The 20,152-nt window shown below is 35.1% G+C and overlaps 1 protein-coding gene across 6 annotated transcripts in view; it reads left to right on the top strand.

The window, feature by feature from the left end:
• Positions 1-20,152, top strand: part of GRIK2 (glutamate ionotropic receptor kainate type subunit 2) — a 638,721-nt gene that overhangs the window by 422,256 nt on the left and 196,313 nt on the right. For all 6 annotated transcript variants that reach the window (XM_019643649.1, XM_019643650.1, XM_019643651.1 and 3 more), the window contains one exon: positions 14,935-15,141. In XM_019643649.1, coding sequence (XP_019499194.1) covers positions 14,935-15,141 — 207 coding nt within the window. The remainder of the gene's footprint in view (positions 1-14,934; positions 15,142-20,152) is intronic.

Raw genomic sequence — 20,152 nt, 5'->3', positions numbered from 1 at the left:
TCTTTATAAAAATAAATTGAATGATTTGGTTGAGTTTTGGAGATTTTACAGCAAGTTGAAGATGGAAGACCAAACTGCATTTTTTGCCATATTTTACTGTTTTACTTCCATAAAGGGAAAAATGTGTGTCAAGCTTGTGAAATGTTGCATAAAGTTTATGGTGACAATGCTCTACAAAAATGTCAATGCCAATGATGGTACACAAAATTCTGTGCTGGTGATTTTGATCTTAACGACACTCCTTAGTCAGGGAGGCCCACCGAGGTTAATGACCACATGCGAAGGCATTGATCAAGTCAAACCCACGTTACATGACACAAGAGATTGCAGAAACATTGACCAGATATCATTCAAGCGTTCACGACCACCTGAAGAAGCTGGGATAAGTAAGCAAGCTCGATATTTGGGTTCCGCATGAACTCAAAGAAGTTCATTTGATGGCGCGTATAAACATCTGCAATATGCTCATTAAACGTGAGGAAAATGATCCTTTTTTGAATCAACTGATCACTGGTGATGAGAAGTGGGTTATTTAGAACAATGTTGTGTGCTAACGGTCTTGGTCCCAACATGATGATTTGCCTCAAATGACATCAAAAGCAGACATGCATCAGAGAAAGATTATGCTGTCAGTGTGGTGGGATTTTAAAGGTGTTGTGTTTTTCGAGCTCCTACCAAGGAACCAAACAATCAATTCAAAAGTGTACTGTTGGTAGTTGGACAGTTTGAATGAATCCATCATCCGGAAACATCCAGAAGTTGTTAATTGTAAAGGCATTGTGTTCCACTGCAGTGAAAACATGAGACCACACGCAAGTTTGATCACCCGTCAAAAATTATTGGAGCTTGGATGGGATGTGTTGCCACACCCACCATACTCGCTTGACCTTGTGCTGTCAGACTTCCACTTGTTTCGCGCTCTTCAAAACTCCTTGCGTGATACAACGTTCAATTCAGATGAGGCTGTAAATCAGCACCTTGTTCAGTTTTTCGCAAATAAAGACAGGTCCTTCTATGAACAAGGAATTATGAAGTTCACTGAAAAATAGCAAAAGGTTATCGAACAAAACAGGCAATCGGTCATTGATTGATCTTTGTTTTTTATATAAATAAATGACCTTTGAAAAATATAGACAAAACACATCATGACTTTTCCGACAGCCCAATACATTGATTTTCATACATTGAGCCATCCTTGAATTCCTAGTTTAAAATTCATGTGGTCAAGATATATAATTCTTTCGATACGTTGTTGGATTTGGTTTGTCTGCATTTTATTAAGGAATTTTTTCCAACTATATTCTTAAGGGATGTTGGCCTGTGGTTTTATTTTCTTGTGAAGAGTTTGTCTGATTTAGAATCAGGATAATACTAGCCTCACAAATTAATTATGAAATGTTCTTTTATATTTTATTTTTTAAAAGAGTTTGAGAACTATGTGTGCCAACTCTTTAAATGTTGGTAGAATTCACCAGGGAATTCTGGTCTTTTCTTTTTTGGGAGGTTCTGGATTACCAATTTAATATCTTTACTTTTTAAGGATTAAGGGTCTATTCAGATAACCTATTCTCCTTGAGTCAGTTTTGATAATTGTGTATTTCTAGGAATTTGTCCATTTCATCTGGGTTGTCTAATTTATTGGTGTACAATTGTTCCTATAACTTTCTTATACATCTATTATTTCTATAAGATTAATACCAATGGCCCCTTCTTTCACTTGAAATCTCTAGTTTTTTCCTTGGTTGGTCTAGCTAGAGATTTGTCAATTTTGTTGATCCTTTCAAAGAACCAACTTTTGGTTCTGTTTATTCTTTCAACTATTTTTCTGTTTTCTTTTTTATTTATATGCACAGTGGTCTTTATTTCTTTCTTTTGCAAGTTTATGTTTAGTTTGATCTCATGTTTTAGTTCTTTAAGGTATAAATTTAGGTTATTGATTTGAGATCTTTCTTCTTTTTTAATGTATTTAGGGCCGGCCGAGTGGCTCAGTTGGTAAAGAGCTGGCTCAAGAGTTTGAGCTCTGAGCAACAGCGGTTCGAGTCCAGCCCGAGCTGAGCAGCCGCTGAGCTGCCAACAGGTAGCAGGATGGCTCAGCTAAAAAAAACAACAACAAAAAAAATGTGCTTTTTTTTAATGTATTTATAGCCATAAATATCTCCTGAACACTGATTTCACTGCATTTAATAAGTTTTGATATGTACTGTTTTTGTTTTCATTCATCACAAGGTATTTTCTAATTTCCCCTCTAATTTCCTTTGTGACACATGGGTTAACAGTACCATTCAATTGCCGTATATTTGTTAATTTGCCAGAAATACTTCTCTTATTGATTTCCAGTTCCATTCCATTGTGGCTGGAGAAAGTTGCTAGCACTTATTCTGTGGCCTAAAATATGGACTGAACGAGACGAGCTCGCTCAACCGAATGCCCCTGGCTCATCAGCCAGGAGCTCACTGAAAAGGGTCCTTGAGAGGATTGGGTGGGAGATAAGAAGTAAAGAGAGTAGAAACAAAAGCTGGGAGCAGAAGGGACACTCTGCCGTGGGTGGCGGAGAGTGCCCTAGCCTTGCATCAGCAGTTGCTAAGCAGACTCTCTTATCCAGCCACTCCTTCATGCATAGGGTCCTGCATAGAGACATGTAGCAGTTTGCCACAGCCTCAGTGTCCCCAGCTGTCCGCAATTGGCTCCCAACAATGGACTATTCTGAAAGCGTTCTGTGTGCAATTGAGAAGAAGGAGTATTCTGGTGTTTTTGGATAGTGTACCACATATGTCTGTTAGGTCCACTTCATTTACAGTTTTGTTCAAGTCCTCTATTTCCTTGTTGATTTTCTGTTTTGTTATTCTATCCATTATTGAAAGTAAGTTTTGGAAGTCTCCAGCCATTAATGTAATACCATCTTCTTCTCCCTTAATTTTTTTGTTTTCACTTCATTTATTTTGGGTCCCTTATATGTTTATAATTGATATATTTTCTTCACAGATTGACCCTTTTATCAATATTTTATACCTGTTCTTTCATGCAACGCTTTTTGACTTAGACTCCATTTTGTTTAGGTTAGTTCAATCACTTTTTTTGGTTACTATTTGCATGGAATATATTTTTCATCTTTTGACTTTCAACCTGTTTGTGTCTTTGGATCTAAAGTGAGTTTTGGGGCCGGCCCGTAGGGCCCCGTTTCGGATCCCACATATGAGGGCCAGTGACACTACCCTCTACAGCTAAGATGCTGAACAACAGCTCAACCTGGAGCTGGGCTGCGGTGAGTCGCAGGCGACGGTGTAGGCTGCAGCCCCTGTGGCAGTGGGTTGCCATGGGCTACTGTATGTAGGCAGCAGCCAGCATGAGCGGCCGGCAGCCACAGTGAGCAGCCATCCAGAAGCCGTCGACTGATCTGCCTTGCCCGGGAAGAGGCAATGATGGTGCCAACTTGGGCCAGTGAAGCAACGTCCTCCACAACTAGACTGAAGAACAAAAGGACAGCAACTTGTCTGTTCCCCTTCCCCCAATTCCCCAGCACTGTTCCCATCCCCCCAATAAAAAAAATCTTAAAAAAAAATAAAATAAAATAAAAAATGAAATAAAGTGAGTTTTGTATGGACAGTATAGAGTTGAGTCATGTATGTTCTTGTTTTTTTAATTTCCATTCTGCCGATCATTGCCATTTAATCCATCTACATTTAAAGTAATTAGTGATTCAGAAGGGCTTACTTCTGCCATTTTGCTATTTGCTTTCTATATGTGTTATATGATTTTTATTCTTCTATTTCTCCATTGCTGCCTTGTTTTGCATTTAATTGATCATTGTAGGGTACTATTTTGATACATTTCTCTTTCTCTCCCTCTCTCTCTCTCTTTCACTTAATATTTTTTCCCGATTTTCATACTGATTATTATAGGGATTACATTTAACATCCTAATTTATAATCATCTCATTTGAATTAATATCAACTTAGTTTCAATAGTATATAATAACTTTCATCCTATATATATCTGCCCCTCTATATTTTTATCACTATTGTGTCTTTATATGTTTGTGCCTATTACCATAGATTTATCATTATTGTTTCATACATTTGTCTTTTAAATAATATATGATAAGAAGAGAAGTTTCAAACCAGAAATGAAAATTATATGAGTTTTTATATTTATCAATGTAGTGATCTTTCCTGTGTTTTTTATTTTTTCCTATGACTTTCATTTACTGTCTGGTGTCCTTCATTTCATCATGAAGGACTCTCTGTCACATTTCTTCTGTGGCAGGTCTATTAGCAACAAATTCCCTTAGCTTTTATTTATTTTATACTGTCTTAATTCAGCTTCATTTTTTGAAAGATAGTTTTTCAAGCTTTTGCAAGCTTTCTCTTCACAAAGCATTCCCCTAGATTTTCTTTTTATTATTATTCTAAAGTTCCTAGAAAAATGAATCCTAAAAACTCTGACAGTTTTTTTTTCCAGCTTAATCACTGGTTCTATGGCTACTTTTGCTCTACAAGGCAGAGTTGAGTGGTTTCAACAGTATTGTTCACAAAGCCAAAAATAGTTACTATGTATTTGGTTTTTAAGACAAATTTTGCTGACTTCCAGTCTACAATAAGTATACAGAATTAGCATAAAAATATTTGTTTAATGAATGCATGCATGGATGCATTGGTGGATAAATGGATGGATGAATAACAAAAACATTTTACATTTGTATTTTAGCATGAAGTTTTTAAATGTAAACATCTACATGTATCTTGTTAAGTAACATATAAAACCTTAAAATTTTGTTTTCTTAAAATACATGATAACTCTTTGATCATTTTTGGAGTTATTATATTTACTTAGTTTACTATTCTATACAAGGGATAGTCATGCCCGATTAAAATTAAAACATGCCAACTGGAAACATATATTAGTATGGGGGAAATATTCTTATTGTTTTCAAGCTTTTTTTTTTTTACTAGGTCATATCATACATTATATGTTCTAATTCTATCCAGGAGCATTGCTTATTAGAGCAATGGGATAGTCCATGGTCAGATAGTTACAGTGAGTTGATAGCTTATCTATTAAAGAAATATATCTATCTTCTTAATATTGTTGTCCATGGTAATGTCCTTTCATCCTCAATCTCCCTTTTTAACAGCTGATTCTCCATTTTGCATTCTCTTGAGCATTCCAGGGTAAGATGATCAGGTCTGTTTTTTTCCTTTTTCTTTCTTTTTTAATTTTTCTCATGTTAAAGTGTAAGTTCTGTAGTTTTAAAGAGCTGACTCACCTTCCTGAGGCGGCAACTTCAGCAGAATCACTGTCCTTGCTCTTGATGTTGCCTGTTCATTAGCTTTCTACTTCCAGTCAAGTTCTGGGCACCTACTTTGATCTTCACACTCTTTGAAAACCAAATTGCTCTGTTATTACTTATTAGTGCTTTCAGTGTTAGGGTGTGATAGGATATAAAGAGTATGTACATAAGACTCAGAAAATAGAAATACATAAATGATTATTGAGAAAATATAAACTACTCAGTTTTAAGTTTTAACCTCCATAGCATTATTTTCATTTGACTCATAGGGATGCTATAAAAATAAAAGATAAACAAAAAATTGTCAACTCTATCTTCATTAAGGAAAATTAAGTAATAACAATGTAAGTATAAATTTATACAATATAAATACTTTAATGCTGTTCTTAATTGAGGATATTATTACACATAAGCAATTCAAGTTTAAGCTACTTTCCACAAACTAATTTTTAAAGATTTCTAGTCATAAGCGTAAATTCAGAACCAGACTGGGGCTAAGTAAACATCTACTTACGTTTTCCCAAGTAGATGATTTGAGGGCCACAGTATCATAGGCCCTGAGATTCACCAGAATGCTCTAAAACAAGACACACAGTTATGTTTCTTAAAAATGTACTCTATAGTGATATTCTATTCTAGTAATTAATGAGGCAGAGTAGCCATGTAAATAACACAGAATAATATAAAATAGATAAGAGTCTCAAATTCATCACTACATTAGAAATTCCCTATGGGCATGGATTTTTAGGTATTTTCTTTTTTTCATTGTATACCTGGAGCTTAAAAGAGTGCTGGTATATAATAGGAGTTCAATACATGTTTGAATAAATACATAAATTCATTAGTTTAGCTTTTCATTGCAATAACATAACATATACAATTAATTTGCATTTTTATGTCCCTGTCTTTTGAATATCATGGGTAAGACAATGATAGTTCAAGGGTTCACACGTGTGAAAGATAATTTAGCTCTCTGTAGATACGGGCTGAGGAACATATGAGTTATTCACTTAAAATCATAAAGTTGTATTATATTTAAATAAACCACTTTGTTCCCCTAAACCTTAAAACGTATTTCACTTTTTCAGAATTTCATTTTAGGTTTATTCTGTGCCAACTCCCAGTCTAATGCAGATAAAAATATATGAGTTATTGGGGTCCTTAAAACTGAGGTTGATAGTGGAAATGCTGACAAATCCTTATTACAGATGCCACTGGAATGAAGTGCCTTTACCTCTAGCAAACGCTGATGTGGAGATTTAAGGCTATGTGAGGAATCAGTAAAGTTGCCCAGGAGAGTTTTATCATATTATTCATTGAACTCAATATGTGGTGCAGTAATTGCTTCTGGTACCATTTTTCTTTTCTTACATGAGATTATTATTTATCCTTGTGCTGTGTGAAACAGAGAAAGATAGTCTAAAGGGTAGTCATAACTTGATGTAAACTATCTTGTGACACAGTGTAGCTGGAGATACGAATCACAGCTGGAAAACTGTGTCTTACTTATCAGAATTAAATATGAGAAGAATGAAATTTGACATTGTGGCGATCCATAAATACTAAAAAGATGCACTCAGACCACATGTTTTTTTTCTAGTGATATGAAAACTGGAGAGAGATCGAGAGAGAGAGAGAGAGTGTGTGTGTGTGTGTGTGTGTGTGTGTGTGTGTGTGTGTGTGTGTGTACGAGAGAGTGAGAGAGAGAGAGAGACAGACAGAGAGAGAGAGAGAGAGAGAGAGAGGCTTTTTAGTGTCACAGGCATCAATAAACTTATTTGCCTATGACAGAAGTTTTCTTATGAAGTTATAGGTGAAGTAAATCAAGTTAATAGGTCAGATGGTTACTATGAAAAACTAGATTAATGATATTTAAATAGCATAATAATTCTTGAAATTTTTTGTTCTGCTTTTGTGCCTGGTGCACATATATCCCTCACATGCCTCCTGCACTCTAAGTAATCACTAGCTTACATCATATAATTTTTTTCTAATGTTCAAGTGAATTTGTGTGAAAAGTATGCCATAAATATTTTGGAACAAAAATTTAAAATACAGACAATGATGATTTAATTGTGAGAATAGGAACAATAAGCATTTTTTAGACTCTCATATATTGCTACTTAAATCTGATGGGTTTAAAATACGCTATTTTCACAAATTTTGTGCTTTTGTGTTAAAAGCATGTGTTCTTATTGGGAGAGATTATTTGTGATGTAAAAATGAATTTTCGGAATTATATATTTGCTTCCATTCTTTTTTATAATGTTTTGATTACATTGTTTAATGAGTACATATATTACCATTTTGCATGTGGTATAGCCCAGTGGCTAATCTCAGTTGATTGAAAAAAATAATAATAAAACCATATAGTGCATGTTAAGGTATTTAATGAGCTATGTGCAATTATGCATTCACATGGGTTCAGAAGTGATCACTAGGAATTATTTAATGTGGGAACTAGAGTGTGGTATTTAGTGGTCCAGCAGTCTGACTACCTGAGTTGTATGTTTTGGCTGTTGTTGACCTTAGGCAAAATACTTAGCACCCCTCAGTTATTTCCTCTTTAAAATAGAAATAATAATATTGCTAACCTCCCATGGTTGCCATGTGGAGTAAATAAGTTAATCCCAGGAAAGCAGTCAGAAGAGTACTTGGCACAAAGTAAGTGATTGAAAAATATTAGATAATGCTAATAGTGCAGAAATCTTGACAAATGGTTAATGTTTGTGACTTTTAAATAAAACAGTATACATCAATTTATTTATAGGTCAGAAACTGACTGATATAAAAAAATGAAGTTGATACACTTCCTCTATTGTACCAGAACAATTCTTTTGATTCCCATTTCACCAGCCCTAAATTCTCAGGCTGTCCTCTCTTCTGCAGGGGAATGTGGTATGTTCTTCTCAAGTCCCTAACCCTCTGCTCATGGGTTAGGGACCTGAGGATTTGTTACCACCACACTCAAACCCCACAGGGGAACCTACATGTCTTATGATATTTTCCTTCAAGCTCAAGTTCCCTTCGCTTACCACATTGACCAGAGCAATCCATTCTCATTCAATTCACTAGTGATTTTATTTATAATTCTACTTCATGCCTGGTGATGGTGCAATTGCTGCAAATTTAAATAACTTCCTTGCCATATAAACTGCTCAAGTCTAGTTTAGAAGATATGTATGTAAATCAGCACTCACTACTCAATATGATAAATATTATGGTAAAAGAATTCAAAAGTTGTTATGGGAGAACCAGAAAAAGGGACGCCTGGATATGCCTGAAATGTGAGTGCTTAGAACAGGAAAGTTTAGATGTAGTGATATCTCCTTCCAAGGTAACACGGGCATTTAAACTGTGATCCATGGAATCATGTTTTCTTACTTAAAAGACTAGCCAGCCAGGAAGAATAAAGAAGAAAATGGGTATAATAACCTCAAGGATGGACGAGTACTATATCTGTCACAATTTCTGTGTATCTCTGGGGAATAAAGTTTATATGTGATCACATAGTACATAAAAATTAGACAGGATCCTAACTGTTCTTTTACCTTAGAGGAAGCCCAAATAGCTAGCTTTGAATTTAGCTACAGGTTAGTTTCTAATATTTAGGTTTTTTTACTGAATTACATTAAAAAATCCAACATGTATGGATTTTCCGTAAATTATCTTTTGGTATAGAAAACAACATAAACTAGTAGTGAAAGTATTTATCCTGGAATTTAGAAAACCTGAGTTCAAATCTTTTCTTTGCCTCTTCTTAGCTGTTCTTTCTCTCTTCATAGTCATGTGACCTGGGAAAATTATTTAACTTCTCTGAAAACAACAACTGTAAAATAGCCCTAATAAAACCTTATTGAAGCATATGAAGAAGAGATGTTGAACATCATATGTCCTTAGGCAATTGTGAATTAAGGCAACAATGGAAAACCACTGTACACCTATTAGAATAGCCGATGTCCAGAACCGTGACAATACCAAATGCTGGTGAGGGTGTGAAGCAACATAGACTCGCATTCATTGCTGGTGGAAATGTAAAATGGTACAACCACTTTGGAAGACAGTTTGGCAATTTCTTATAAAACTGAACACATTCTTAACATATGATCTAACAATGGCTTAGTATTTAACCATATGAGTTGAAACTTATATCCAGACAAGAACCTGCACATGAATGTTGATAGCAGCTTTATTCATAATTGGCAAAACTTAGAAGCAACCAAAATGACCTTCAGTAGATGAATAGATAAATAAACTGTGGTACACCCCAACAATGGAATATTATTCAGCAATAACAAGAAATGAGCTATCTAGACATAAAATAACATGGAGGGACCTTAACTGCATATTACTAAGTGAAAGATGCCAATCAGAAAAAGCTACATGCTATGTGATTCCAACTATATGACATTCTGGAAAAAATAAAACTGTAGAAATTAAAAAAAGATCAGTGGTTGCTAGTGCTCAGAGAGCATGGTGAGATGAATGAGCAGAGCACAAAAGGATTTTGAGGGCAATAACAGTATTCTGTAAGATGGTACAAAGGTGCACTACAACGTGTCATTATATATTTGTCAAAATACCATAGAAAACAAAATACCAAGGGTGAGCCCTAATATAAATTATGGCTTTGGGGTAATAATGATGTGTCAGTGTAGATTCATCAAAAAAACCATCACTCTGGTGGGTGTTGTTGATAGTGGGGGAGGCTAGCCCTGTGTGCAAGCAAGGAATATATGGGAATTCTGTGCTTTCCATTCAATTTTACTATAAACCTAAAACATCTCTAAAAAATAAAGCCTATTAAAAACACATTGATAATGTATGTATGCATGTGTTTTTATCCTAATGTTGCTGTTCCCGTGGCTAAAAAAAAAAATTGGAAAAAACTAGGCTCATAACAGCTGTGTAGAAATTTCCCCCTACTTCTAATTTGCTGAATGAAGAAAAAAATACGTTATTTGTGATATTTTCAGAGACATTTTCTCTAGTATGGTGTATTTAAGTAATAGAAAGTTAAAAGAAAAAAAAACATTGAAAATTATTGGGAAGTTAAAATAATGAAATAATATTTACCAGGTTCCTGTCATTTAATTCACATAAGAACTTTAAAAGCATTGTTAAATTTACTTAGAGTTGAGAAAATGGAGTCAGAAAATCCATTAATTTATCAAACAGTTATTCAGTTGATTCAATTGAAATATTGAATCGATATGTCCAATTCAGTATTTACTTAACACCTGTTACGTGTCAGGCATTGCGTTAGGCATGGCACGTACTATAATGAATTGATATGGATCTTATATTCCAGGGAAGTGAGACACAAATCGAGTAAAACAAGAAATAAATAAAATAATTGAAGATTAATTAATATGAGAAAATCAATACAGCGTTGAGATAGGAATAACATGATTTTATTTAGATAAATAGCCCAGGAAATGTTTCACATTTAATTTGAACTGTAAAGGAAGCAAAGGAGCTCACCGTTTGAAGGGCACGTCATTATAGACAGATAGTACAATATGTTAAAAGGCTCTTGGGTAGAAAATAGCTTGGTAATTAAGGAAATGAAAGAAAACAAGATATTTAGAATTTAAAAAGATGAGATTGGAGCAGGTAAGATAGAGTATAAGTCTTTGTAATGAATATTTTATTTATTTAGCACGTTTCCTCAGCACCAACTGGTTCCCGATTATTTTTATAGGCCCTGAAATAATGTTAACAAGTATTAATCTCTAATGTTACTAAACTCATGAGTTTATATTCTAATAAGGAAAGAAAGAAACACGCACACACCCCAATACGTACGTATGTATGTGCATACATACATGCTTCAGGTTGGGGTAAATGCTCTGAGGAAAATTAAGCAAGGTAAAACAACGGAGTCTAACTTAGAAGAGGCAATTTCTATGCATTCGTGTTTTATCTCTGAAGAGGTGATATTTGAGCAGAGACCTGAAAGATGAGAATGAAACAGCCAATTGTAGATCTTAATAAAGAACCTCCTAGTTAGAAAGGGGGGAAAGAATGCAATGAAAATACCTCCAGTCAGAAATTAACTGGACAAGTTTGAGGAACAGAAGGAAGGACAATTTATCTGGAATATAATGAGAGAGAGAGAATGAGAAGCTAAAGTCAGAGAAGAAAGTGAGCAGGGCCTTGAAGGGTAGGATAAGCAATTTTGCTTTTAATAAAAAGCCACTATAGGGTTTTAAGCAAATGCACCATACAATCACATTTAATTTTTACAAGATCACTAAGACTTCCTATGGAGAATGGAATGTGGGGACATATAAATGGAAAGGAGAGGTAGGAGGCTACCATGAGAATCCAGATGAGAAATAAAGATGGCAGAACTGTGATGGTAGCCGGGATAGTAGAAATAAATGGATAGGCTCAAAATATGTTTTGATAAAAGAACCTTCAACATTTTCAAAATATAGGGCAGAGAGCAGGAGAGTCACTGGCATTTGACTTGCTCAATTCTGTGAGTTCTGGAGCCATTTACCAAGATGAGAACAACTGATAGAACAACAGGTTTCAGGGGTCGTGTTTGAGAATTTGAATGTTATTCTAAATGCATTGACAATCCATTGGATGGTTTGAAGTAGTGGTGGGGATATAATTCAGTGTATACTTTAAGAAGATTATTTTTGCTACACTATAGTGAATGAGCTAAATAAAAAAAAAGAAGAAGAAGAAAAGATGATGCCTCAGTGACTGGCTGGAATAACTGGATAGACAATGGTGCCATTTTCTGAAATCAGAAAAAACTGGAAAGGTAGACAGATTTTGGGGGAAAGAATTCCATGTGGGAATTAAAGAATGTGAGATGTATATGAGACATTAGTGGTGATGACATGGTGCCCGAATATGTGGGCCCGAGCTCATCTGGAGAGGTCTGAGTTAGGTATACAAATATTTGAATAATCAGCATAAAGATGTTATTAAATTTGATGTGTGTGGATCAGAATATTTAGGGATAAATATTGAGAAAAGGTAAGAGGGGCCATAAACCAAGTCTTAAGGATCATCAACATTTAGAATAAAATAGAAAAGAAATAGCAGCAAAAGATCCTGGGAGGGAGTTCCTATTGTGGTTGGAGAAAGCCAAGGGAAAATAATGGGGCAAAGCTAGGAAGCAAAATTGTAATCCAGTAGCTAAACATTTGAAAAGTAAATGCTTCCCTCCCTTCTCATTTAGTAAATTTTCTGATTCAGATTTCACTGGATGATAGCAAGGGTAAAGAGAGAGCTTGGTATAATAGGGTGGCATGAATTTTAGAGGAGCAGAGGAGAAAAAATAGTCTGGGCTGCCTAGAAGGGAGGAAAGACACCAACTGTGCCTCTATTCCTGAGGGATGTGAGGATCATACTGAAGATAGTCTCCAGGAAAGAAGGTTGAAGGAGAAGCAGTGTCTTCAGGGTAAAGTCCAGTAAAGCAGGGAGGTGAAAGGGACATTCCAAAAAATAGACAAACATGTGGAACAAGGTGCTGATCTCTGAGAACTTCTTTTCTCTCTTTTTTTTTTTAAAGTTTTTATTGGGGAACTGGGGAAGGGGAACAGGCAAGTTGTTGTCCTTCAGTCTTGGTTGTGGAGGGCATAGCTATCTCAGCTCCAAGTCCAGTCACCACCTGGCCACCGCTCGGGAGCTCAGGGCAGCTCACCTCAAGGTGCCATGTTCAATCTAAGTTGTGGGTGGGAGTAGCCCACCATCCCATCCCATGCAGGAGTCATACTGGCAATCTTATTGTTAGGAGCACATGCTCTCACCAGCTGAGCCATCCTGAGCAGAACTTCTTTAACACAGCGGAGTATCAGAAGAACAGGCAACTGGTCAGGCTAGAGTGTTCATGAACAGGAGAGGAATAGGCCAGGTCACAGGGGTGGAAAGAAAGATGGAATTAGTCTTGTTTCTGAGATGAGTATGGGTAAGCCGACACATTGCTGACATGTCTATAACTCCTGGAGTTATGGCCATCATTGTATGACTTATTCTCATGAGGTCAGGAAGGTGATCACATTCCTAAATGGAATGGCATGACAGGTTCCTAAGCTTTTTCACTTTGCAGTGTCTTTCTCTAAGAGAGCAGCTTCCAGAGGCTTTGCACATGGTCAAACAGTAAGTAGGAGAGCCAGTTGCACTGCAATTTATTTACAGCACAGTCTATGGTACTATGCTCTGTCTGTCCCCCATAAAATATGCTAATGAATGGATTCTCTTAGCACTTCTCTGTGTAAACACACACATTTTTACTAGGGCCTGCTTTGCAGAGCCTTGTAGGATCTGGCTTTTCACTCTGTCTTCATTTTCACCTTGTTCAACTAATTCCCTCACTTACTGGATGTGACTTCAATCATATGGATGCTGTTGTCCTCTTCTTGGATCAGTTTAGTGTCGTTTTGGTCTCAGGGCTTTTTATTTGCTGTGTCCTTAGCCTGAAATTCTTTTCTTTCAGATTTTCAGACCAGACTCCTTCTCTTCTTTTAGGTACTACATCATTCAAATCTTCTCAGAAAAGAATTCCAGATATATTATCAATTTTGTTTCATTTTCTCTTACTTGCCTAGCACTTTGCAGTTGTTGCGTATCCTATTGTTCTATTTTATGTTTTTAACCATTATTCGGTATCTGAAGTTATGTGTTGTATTTGTTTAGGCATTTATAATTGCTTTTATCCTATATATTATAAACTTCATGACTCGGGGATTTCTCTATTATACAGAGGAGGACTGGCTCATAGTAGGTGGTCCATAAAATGTTGGATGAATACAGAAGCACTTGATAAGTGTTACTGTTTTTGTGTTTTTGTTTTTTTAATATTCTAAAGTAAGCATCTACCTTCTCTCCTGTAATTACATATGGTAATTTTAATTTTTATGGTTGTTAGAACAAAATGTGATAATATAGTATATAAAAGTCCCTAATCCAGTTCTTAGCACATGGTAGGCAATTAGGCAACGACACTTTTTCCATTTTTTTATCAATAGACCTCACTGAAATGGCATAACAGATATTGACTAAATGGTACAATTCAAATTGGGGCATTGTATTCATGGTGAAATTATATCTGTTGTATTATAAATTATATCTATATATTATATCTATATGTATTATATATTATATAGCATACCACATTTGACATTGTTTATTATATGTGATATAAAATATATGGTATAAGATGTATAACCTATTTTTATTATATAGTCATGGTGAAATTACATTATTTACATATTCTTCTGTGAGGCACAAACAGTCCTGGAATAATCTGCCTTCTTAGTATTTCAAACTATATTAATTATAGTAAGAAAAAATAAAATTATCTTCTGGGGACAGCTGGTTAGCTCAGGTGTTTAGAGCGCAGGCTCATAACAACAAGGTTGTGGGTTAGATTTCCACATGGGCTGCGGAGCTGCACCCTCCACAACTAGATTGAAGACAACTACTTGACTTGGAGCTGATGGGTCCTGGAAAAACACATTGTTCCCTAATAAAATTTCTTTAAAAAAATAAATAAAATAAAATAAAATTGTCTTCTGCCCTAAATTAATGTGAAATTTTCTACCTTTTAAGGAAAGCTATAATCTCTATAGTACATTTTATGATTAACTGATAGTCCCTACCTTTCTGTTCACTGTTTACAGGAAGAACCCTATGTGCTATTTAAGAAGTCAGACAAACCTCTGTACGGGAATGATCGATTTGAGGGCTATTGCATTGACCTTCTCAGAGAGTTGTCTACAATCCTTGGCTTTACGTATGAAATTAGACTTGTGGAGGATGGGAAATATGGAGCCCAAGATGATGCCAATGGACAATGGAATGGGATGGTCCGTGAACTAATTGATCATGTAAGTCCCTTTTCTCATTACTTATACCATGAGTAGATTACTAAAAAAAGTTACTGTGTGTGTGTGTGTGTGTGTGTGTGTGTGTGTGTGTGTATAATGGTCAGGGATTAATACTGTCAAAGAGCCATAATACATTAAGTAAGCATCTATTTTCTTCAATAATTGAATTCAAAGTATATCTTATTTTTGCCATGAAATATAGAATCTGACAGGTATGTATAGTTCTACTGCAGAGAGATATCTGTCAATATTTAACTAGCCTTTAATGATTTAATATTTTGAAGTATTTGTTCTTAATTTGTAAAATGGAATGTGGTTTTCCAACAAAGAATATTGTTTCACTTTTATAATGCTAACTTTCTACTCAACAGAGAGAACAGGAGATGCAAACCTAAATTTCATGGTAAAAATTTCTTGTACCAGGATAGGATACTTCTTATCTTTAGAGATGCAAGAAATGTATATGCAAAAAGCATAAAATAAGATAGTATATAAAAATAAATAATATTAAGCATATTCAAACAGGAGAACACATTTTATTTTACTTTGTTAATTAAAAAAGCCAAGCATTTTTCCTTGTCAAAGAAAGCATTCTTTCATAATTTCTCAGTTAGTATTAATTAATTCATCTCTGTGAAATAAGCCATCTTTTAAATGTCATAAATTGTATTTGACTTTATGTTTTGTAACATTTAAGTTTGTTTTGATATTTTCCATTATATTCAGGTGTAAAATTATTGCTAAGAATTCTAAAAAAATTAATCTTTTTAAAAACATTGTGAACTCTACCCTAAATGATTTTTTTCTTTCCCTTAAATTAAATTTATTAGGGTGACATTGGTTAGTAAAATTATATAGGTTTCAAGTGTACATTTCTATAATATGTCATCTCTATGTATTTGTGTGCTCACCACCCAGAGTCAGTTCTCCTTCCATCACCATATATTTGACCCCCTTTACCCTCTTCTGCCACCGCCCCCTAACCAGTAAGCTCTAGTAACCACTAAACTGTTTTCTGTGTCTTTGATTTTTTGTTTATTTGTTTATCTTGTTCATTTGTTGCTTTCAGTTTTATATGCCACATGTGAGTGAAGTCATATGGTTCTCAACTTTTTCTGTCTGACTTATTTCACTTAGCATAATCATCTCAAGATCCATTCATGTTGTTGCAAATGGCAGTATTTCTACCTTTTCTTATGGCCGGATAATATTCCATTGTGCATATGCACTACATCTTCTTTATTCAATTATTTATCAAAGGACACTTTGGTTGTTTCCATGTCTTGGCCACCATGAATAATGCTGCAATGAACATAGGGGGACTAATATCTTTACGAATAAATGTTTTCAAAATTTGGGGGTAGATACTCAGAAGAGGTATTGCTGGATCTTAATTTTTTGAGAAACCTCTTACTGTTATCCATCGTGGCTGTACCAATTTACATTCCCACCAGCAGTGTATGAGTGTTCCTTTCTTTCCACAATTTCACCAATACTTGTTAGTACTTGTCTTTCTGATAATAGTCATTCTAACAGGTGTGACATGGTACCTTATTGTGGTTTTGATTTGCATTTCCCTAATAACTAGTGAAGTTGAACATTTTTTTTCATATATCTGTTGGCCATTTGTATGTCTTCTTGGGAGAAATGTCTGTTCAGGTCTTCTGTCCATTTTTTAATTGGATTGTTTGTTTTTGTTGTTGACTTGTAAGAGTTCTTTTTGTATTTTAGATATTAGCCCCTTATTAAAGGCGTTGTTTGCAAATATCTTCTCCCATTTGGTTGGTTGCCTCTTTGTTTATTTGATGGTTTACTTTGCTGCGCAAAAGATTTTTTTAGTTTGATATAGTCCCATTCATTTATTTTTGCTTTTACTTCCTTTGCCTTGAAGGTCAAATTCATAAAATCTTTTCTAAACCCAAGGTCCATACTTTAGTACCTATGCTTACAAAGTTCATTATTAATAATAAGGGAATAAGGGAAAGATGACAATATTATACTAATAATTAGGAAAGATATCTATAAACTTTCTAATTCAGTACCTGATATATAGTAGATAATCAATAAATGAAGATACAAATAATGAGTCCAAAGTTTGTGTCTTCTTACTTTATCTTTCTATTATAGTGTTTATAAGTATTCTTATTTAGGACTGAAAAATAAAATATTTAGACACTGTCTAGAGATATTTAGATACTATGAAAGATGTAGGGATTATAGTTGCTATTAAAATTAATTTTGAATTGAATCCTAGTCAGTAAAATCAGTGTTAAGTTTTAATGTAAAGTTTATTCACTGGAACCTTTGATGTTCAAATATTGCAATGTTTTCCTACTTAAATGAGCTATGTCTTGTGAATGGTAGCTTTATATTAGAATTAATTAAATATAGGGAGAAGTTAATATAGAATCAAATTCACTGATTGACAATAGGTAAGAGAAAGGAAGAAATGATATTTAGGATATCAGCAAAGCAGAAACACCTGTTTTGTTGTTGTTGTTGTTTTTGAAAGTTACTTTATATAGTTCTTTTTTTTTAAGATTTTATTGGGGAATTGGGGAAGGGGAACAGACAAGTTGCTGTCCTTTTGTTCTTCAGTCTAGTTGCAGAGAATATTGCTTCACTGGCCCAAGTTGGTATTATCATTGTGCTCTTCCTGGGTGAGGCAGGCAGTCACTCGCTGGCCATTGGAAGGCTGCTCATGGAGGCTCACGGCAGCTCACAAAAGCTCATGCCTGCTGCCGGACAGCCCCATTGCAGCCTAGGCTGTTGCCGCCAACTCACGGCAGCCCAGCTCCAGGTCAAGCTGTTGTTCACCATCTTAGCTGTAGAGGGCGCAACATCACTGGCCATCATGTGGGATCCGAACCAGGCCCCTGCTGCTCAGAGCGGCGTCCCACGCCAACTCTTAACCAATGCACCACTCAGCCGGCCCATACTTCATATAGTTCTTAATCAAAGAAATTATTATAGGAAAATTCACAGTATTTTTGGACCTCCTTATACTTATGGTTTGATATTGTGTCAAATTTGAGTTATATATAAGGTTAAAATGGATGGATTTATTTTTGTTGCTTAAATCCTTTAAAATCTTAACCAGCACTTCTCAAATACATTTTTTTTTAAACATAATAAAAGTTGCCCAGAAACTCATTATTTGGTACATTTCACAAAATGTTAATAGCATATATCCTCCTATAGAGGAAGTAAAGGAATAACCTTTGTAATTTTTCCTTTATATAGCTATCCTACCCTTTTTAATATTTTTAATATTTAAACTTTGAGAGGTCTTTCCATTAGGCTAAACATCATTTGAATTTTTATCATAATGACGTGAACGGGACCATTCTAATGGAAGTTTTCTGGGCAGCTAAAGAAGTTGATCATTTTTGTGAGTTGTCAAAATGATTAAAATCTAATCAGGACACCATTTTACCATATTAGTTCAGTGCATCCATAGTCCTCGTATTGTGCTGTATACTTGGTATTATTCATTTGCTTCAAATATACTGAAAATTACTAGGAGTCACAAATAATACAATTGCAGAAAATGCTCAGCATTCAAGCATATTTATTGAAAAAAATATTTATTGAAAGTGTTTCACAACAAATGTTAACCTCAAGCACCATGCCCCTTTGAGAATATTTTACGTATTTTTCACATGCTTGTATTTTTATGTTGCCTTCCAAAAGCTCCCGTTAAAGTGTCTATTCAAGGGCCAAATAAAGAAATAAACAGTGACAACTTTTCTTCTTGAAATTAAAGTATCATAACTTTTTCTATAATGTTTATGAAATATTTTGTCAAGTTTTTTTCATTTTTAAAAGCAAGCTTAGCTATTGAACCTTACATGGTAGAGATAAGTTCACAGAAATTTGCTAATCCCCCCATTGTACTAAGTTGGGCATAAATTTTACATGTAGCTTTGGGTTGTTTTATTTCTTATGGTTAATACTCATTTATGGGCTCATGAGGCAACTGTTGTATGTTATTCATAAAGCTGACTAGAGTTATTCATCAGCGTGAAAGAAAACACCTAAGCTGCAATAAGCTAGCAGCACATATTATTATGGGACTGCTTAAAGGAGACAAGGGTAGTGAAATTGCTTTCAAATCTCTGTTGATGTCTGCCTTGGCAGTGGAACACTTCAGAAGATTTATGCTTGTAAAACATCCATACATGAGTTAATAAAGCAGCATGCAAAGTCCCTGTATGTGCAGGTTAAAAACAAACCTCAGGTCTGTCCCTACCTTCCAGTTTTACACCCACCAATCTAATCAATTGCCACCTCACTATGTCTTTATTGTCTACTCCCTGCCTCTTCTTTAAGAATCCACCTACACTTTATAGCCTGAAACTTATTTAATCATCAATATCTTCTCAAAGCTTTCCCACTCAAAGCATCGCAGAGATCCTGAAAGACTGCAGTTTAAAAGTTCAAGTACTCATGTTGACCTGTAGTTTCTTTTCCATAATCCCGTGACCCCGAGTGGTTCATATAGTTCTTTAGCTCGCTCACCTTGTCACCTAATTAAATTCACCTCTAGGGGTCTGTGTTGGGGCCGTGCTCCACAAGGCCTTTGCTGACCATTTCACTCCTGTAAAAAGGCTATTTTTTGTGAACACTTGTAGAACTATTACTTCTGGTGCTTAATCACAGACACTCTTTGTTACATGAAATTCTTTGTCCTTTTATCTTTCACACAGAATAAGCCCCAGCTGGAGGCACAGAGAAGCCCCAGTGATCAGCTGGGGCTTCTCTCACCTAGTGATACAGTGCTGACAAAATGTGTGATGGAATAAAGTAGTCATACTCTGCCGATCTACAATTACATCTTAACTGCGCAAATTTGTGGATTTGGGTGCTAGCTATCATCTATCATCTATCTATCTATCTATCTATCTATCTATCTATCTATCTATCTATCTACCTATCTATCTATCATCTAAGTTGTATAGTCTTGGGAAAGTTGTTTATCCTGTGTTGAGGTCAGTTTTATCACATTTAC

The sequence above is a fragment of the Hipposideros armiger genome, unplaced genomic scaffold, assembly GCF_001890085.2.
Source record: "Hipposideros armiger isolate ML-2016 unplaced genomic scaffold, ASM189008v1 scaffold_81, whole genome shotgun sequence".
In the NCBI taxonomy this organism is placed as follows: Eukaryota; Metazoa; Chordata; class Mammalia; order Chiroptera; family Hipposideridae; genus Hipposideros; species Hipposideros armiger.
This window is presented reverse-complemented; position numbering and strand designations above follow the sequence as displayed.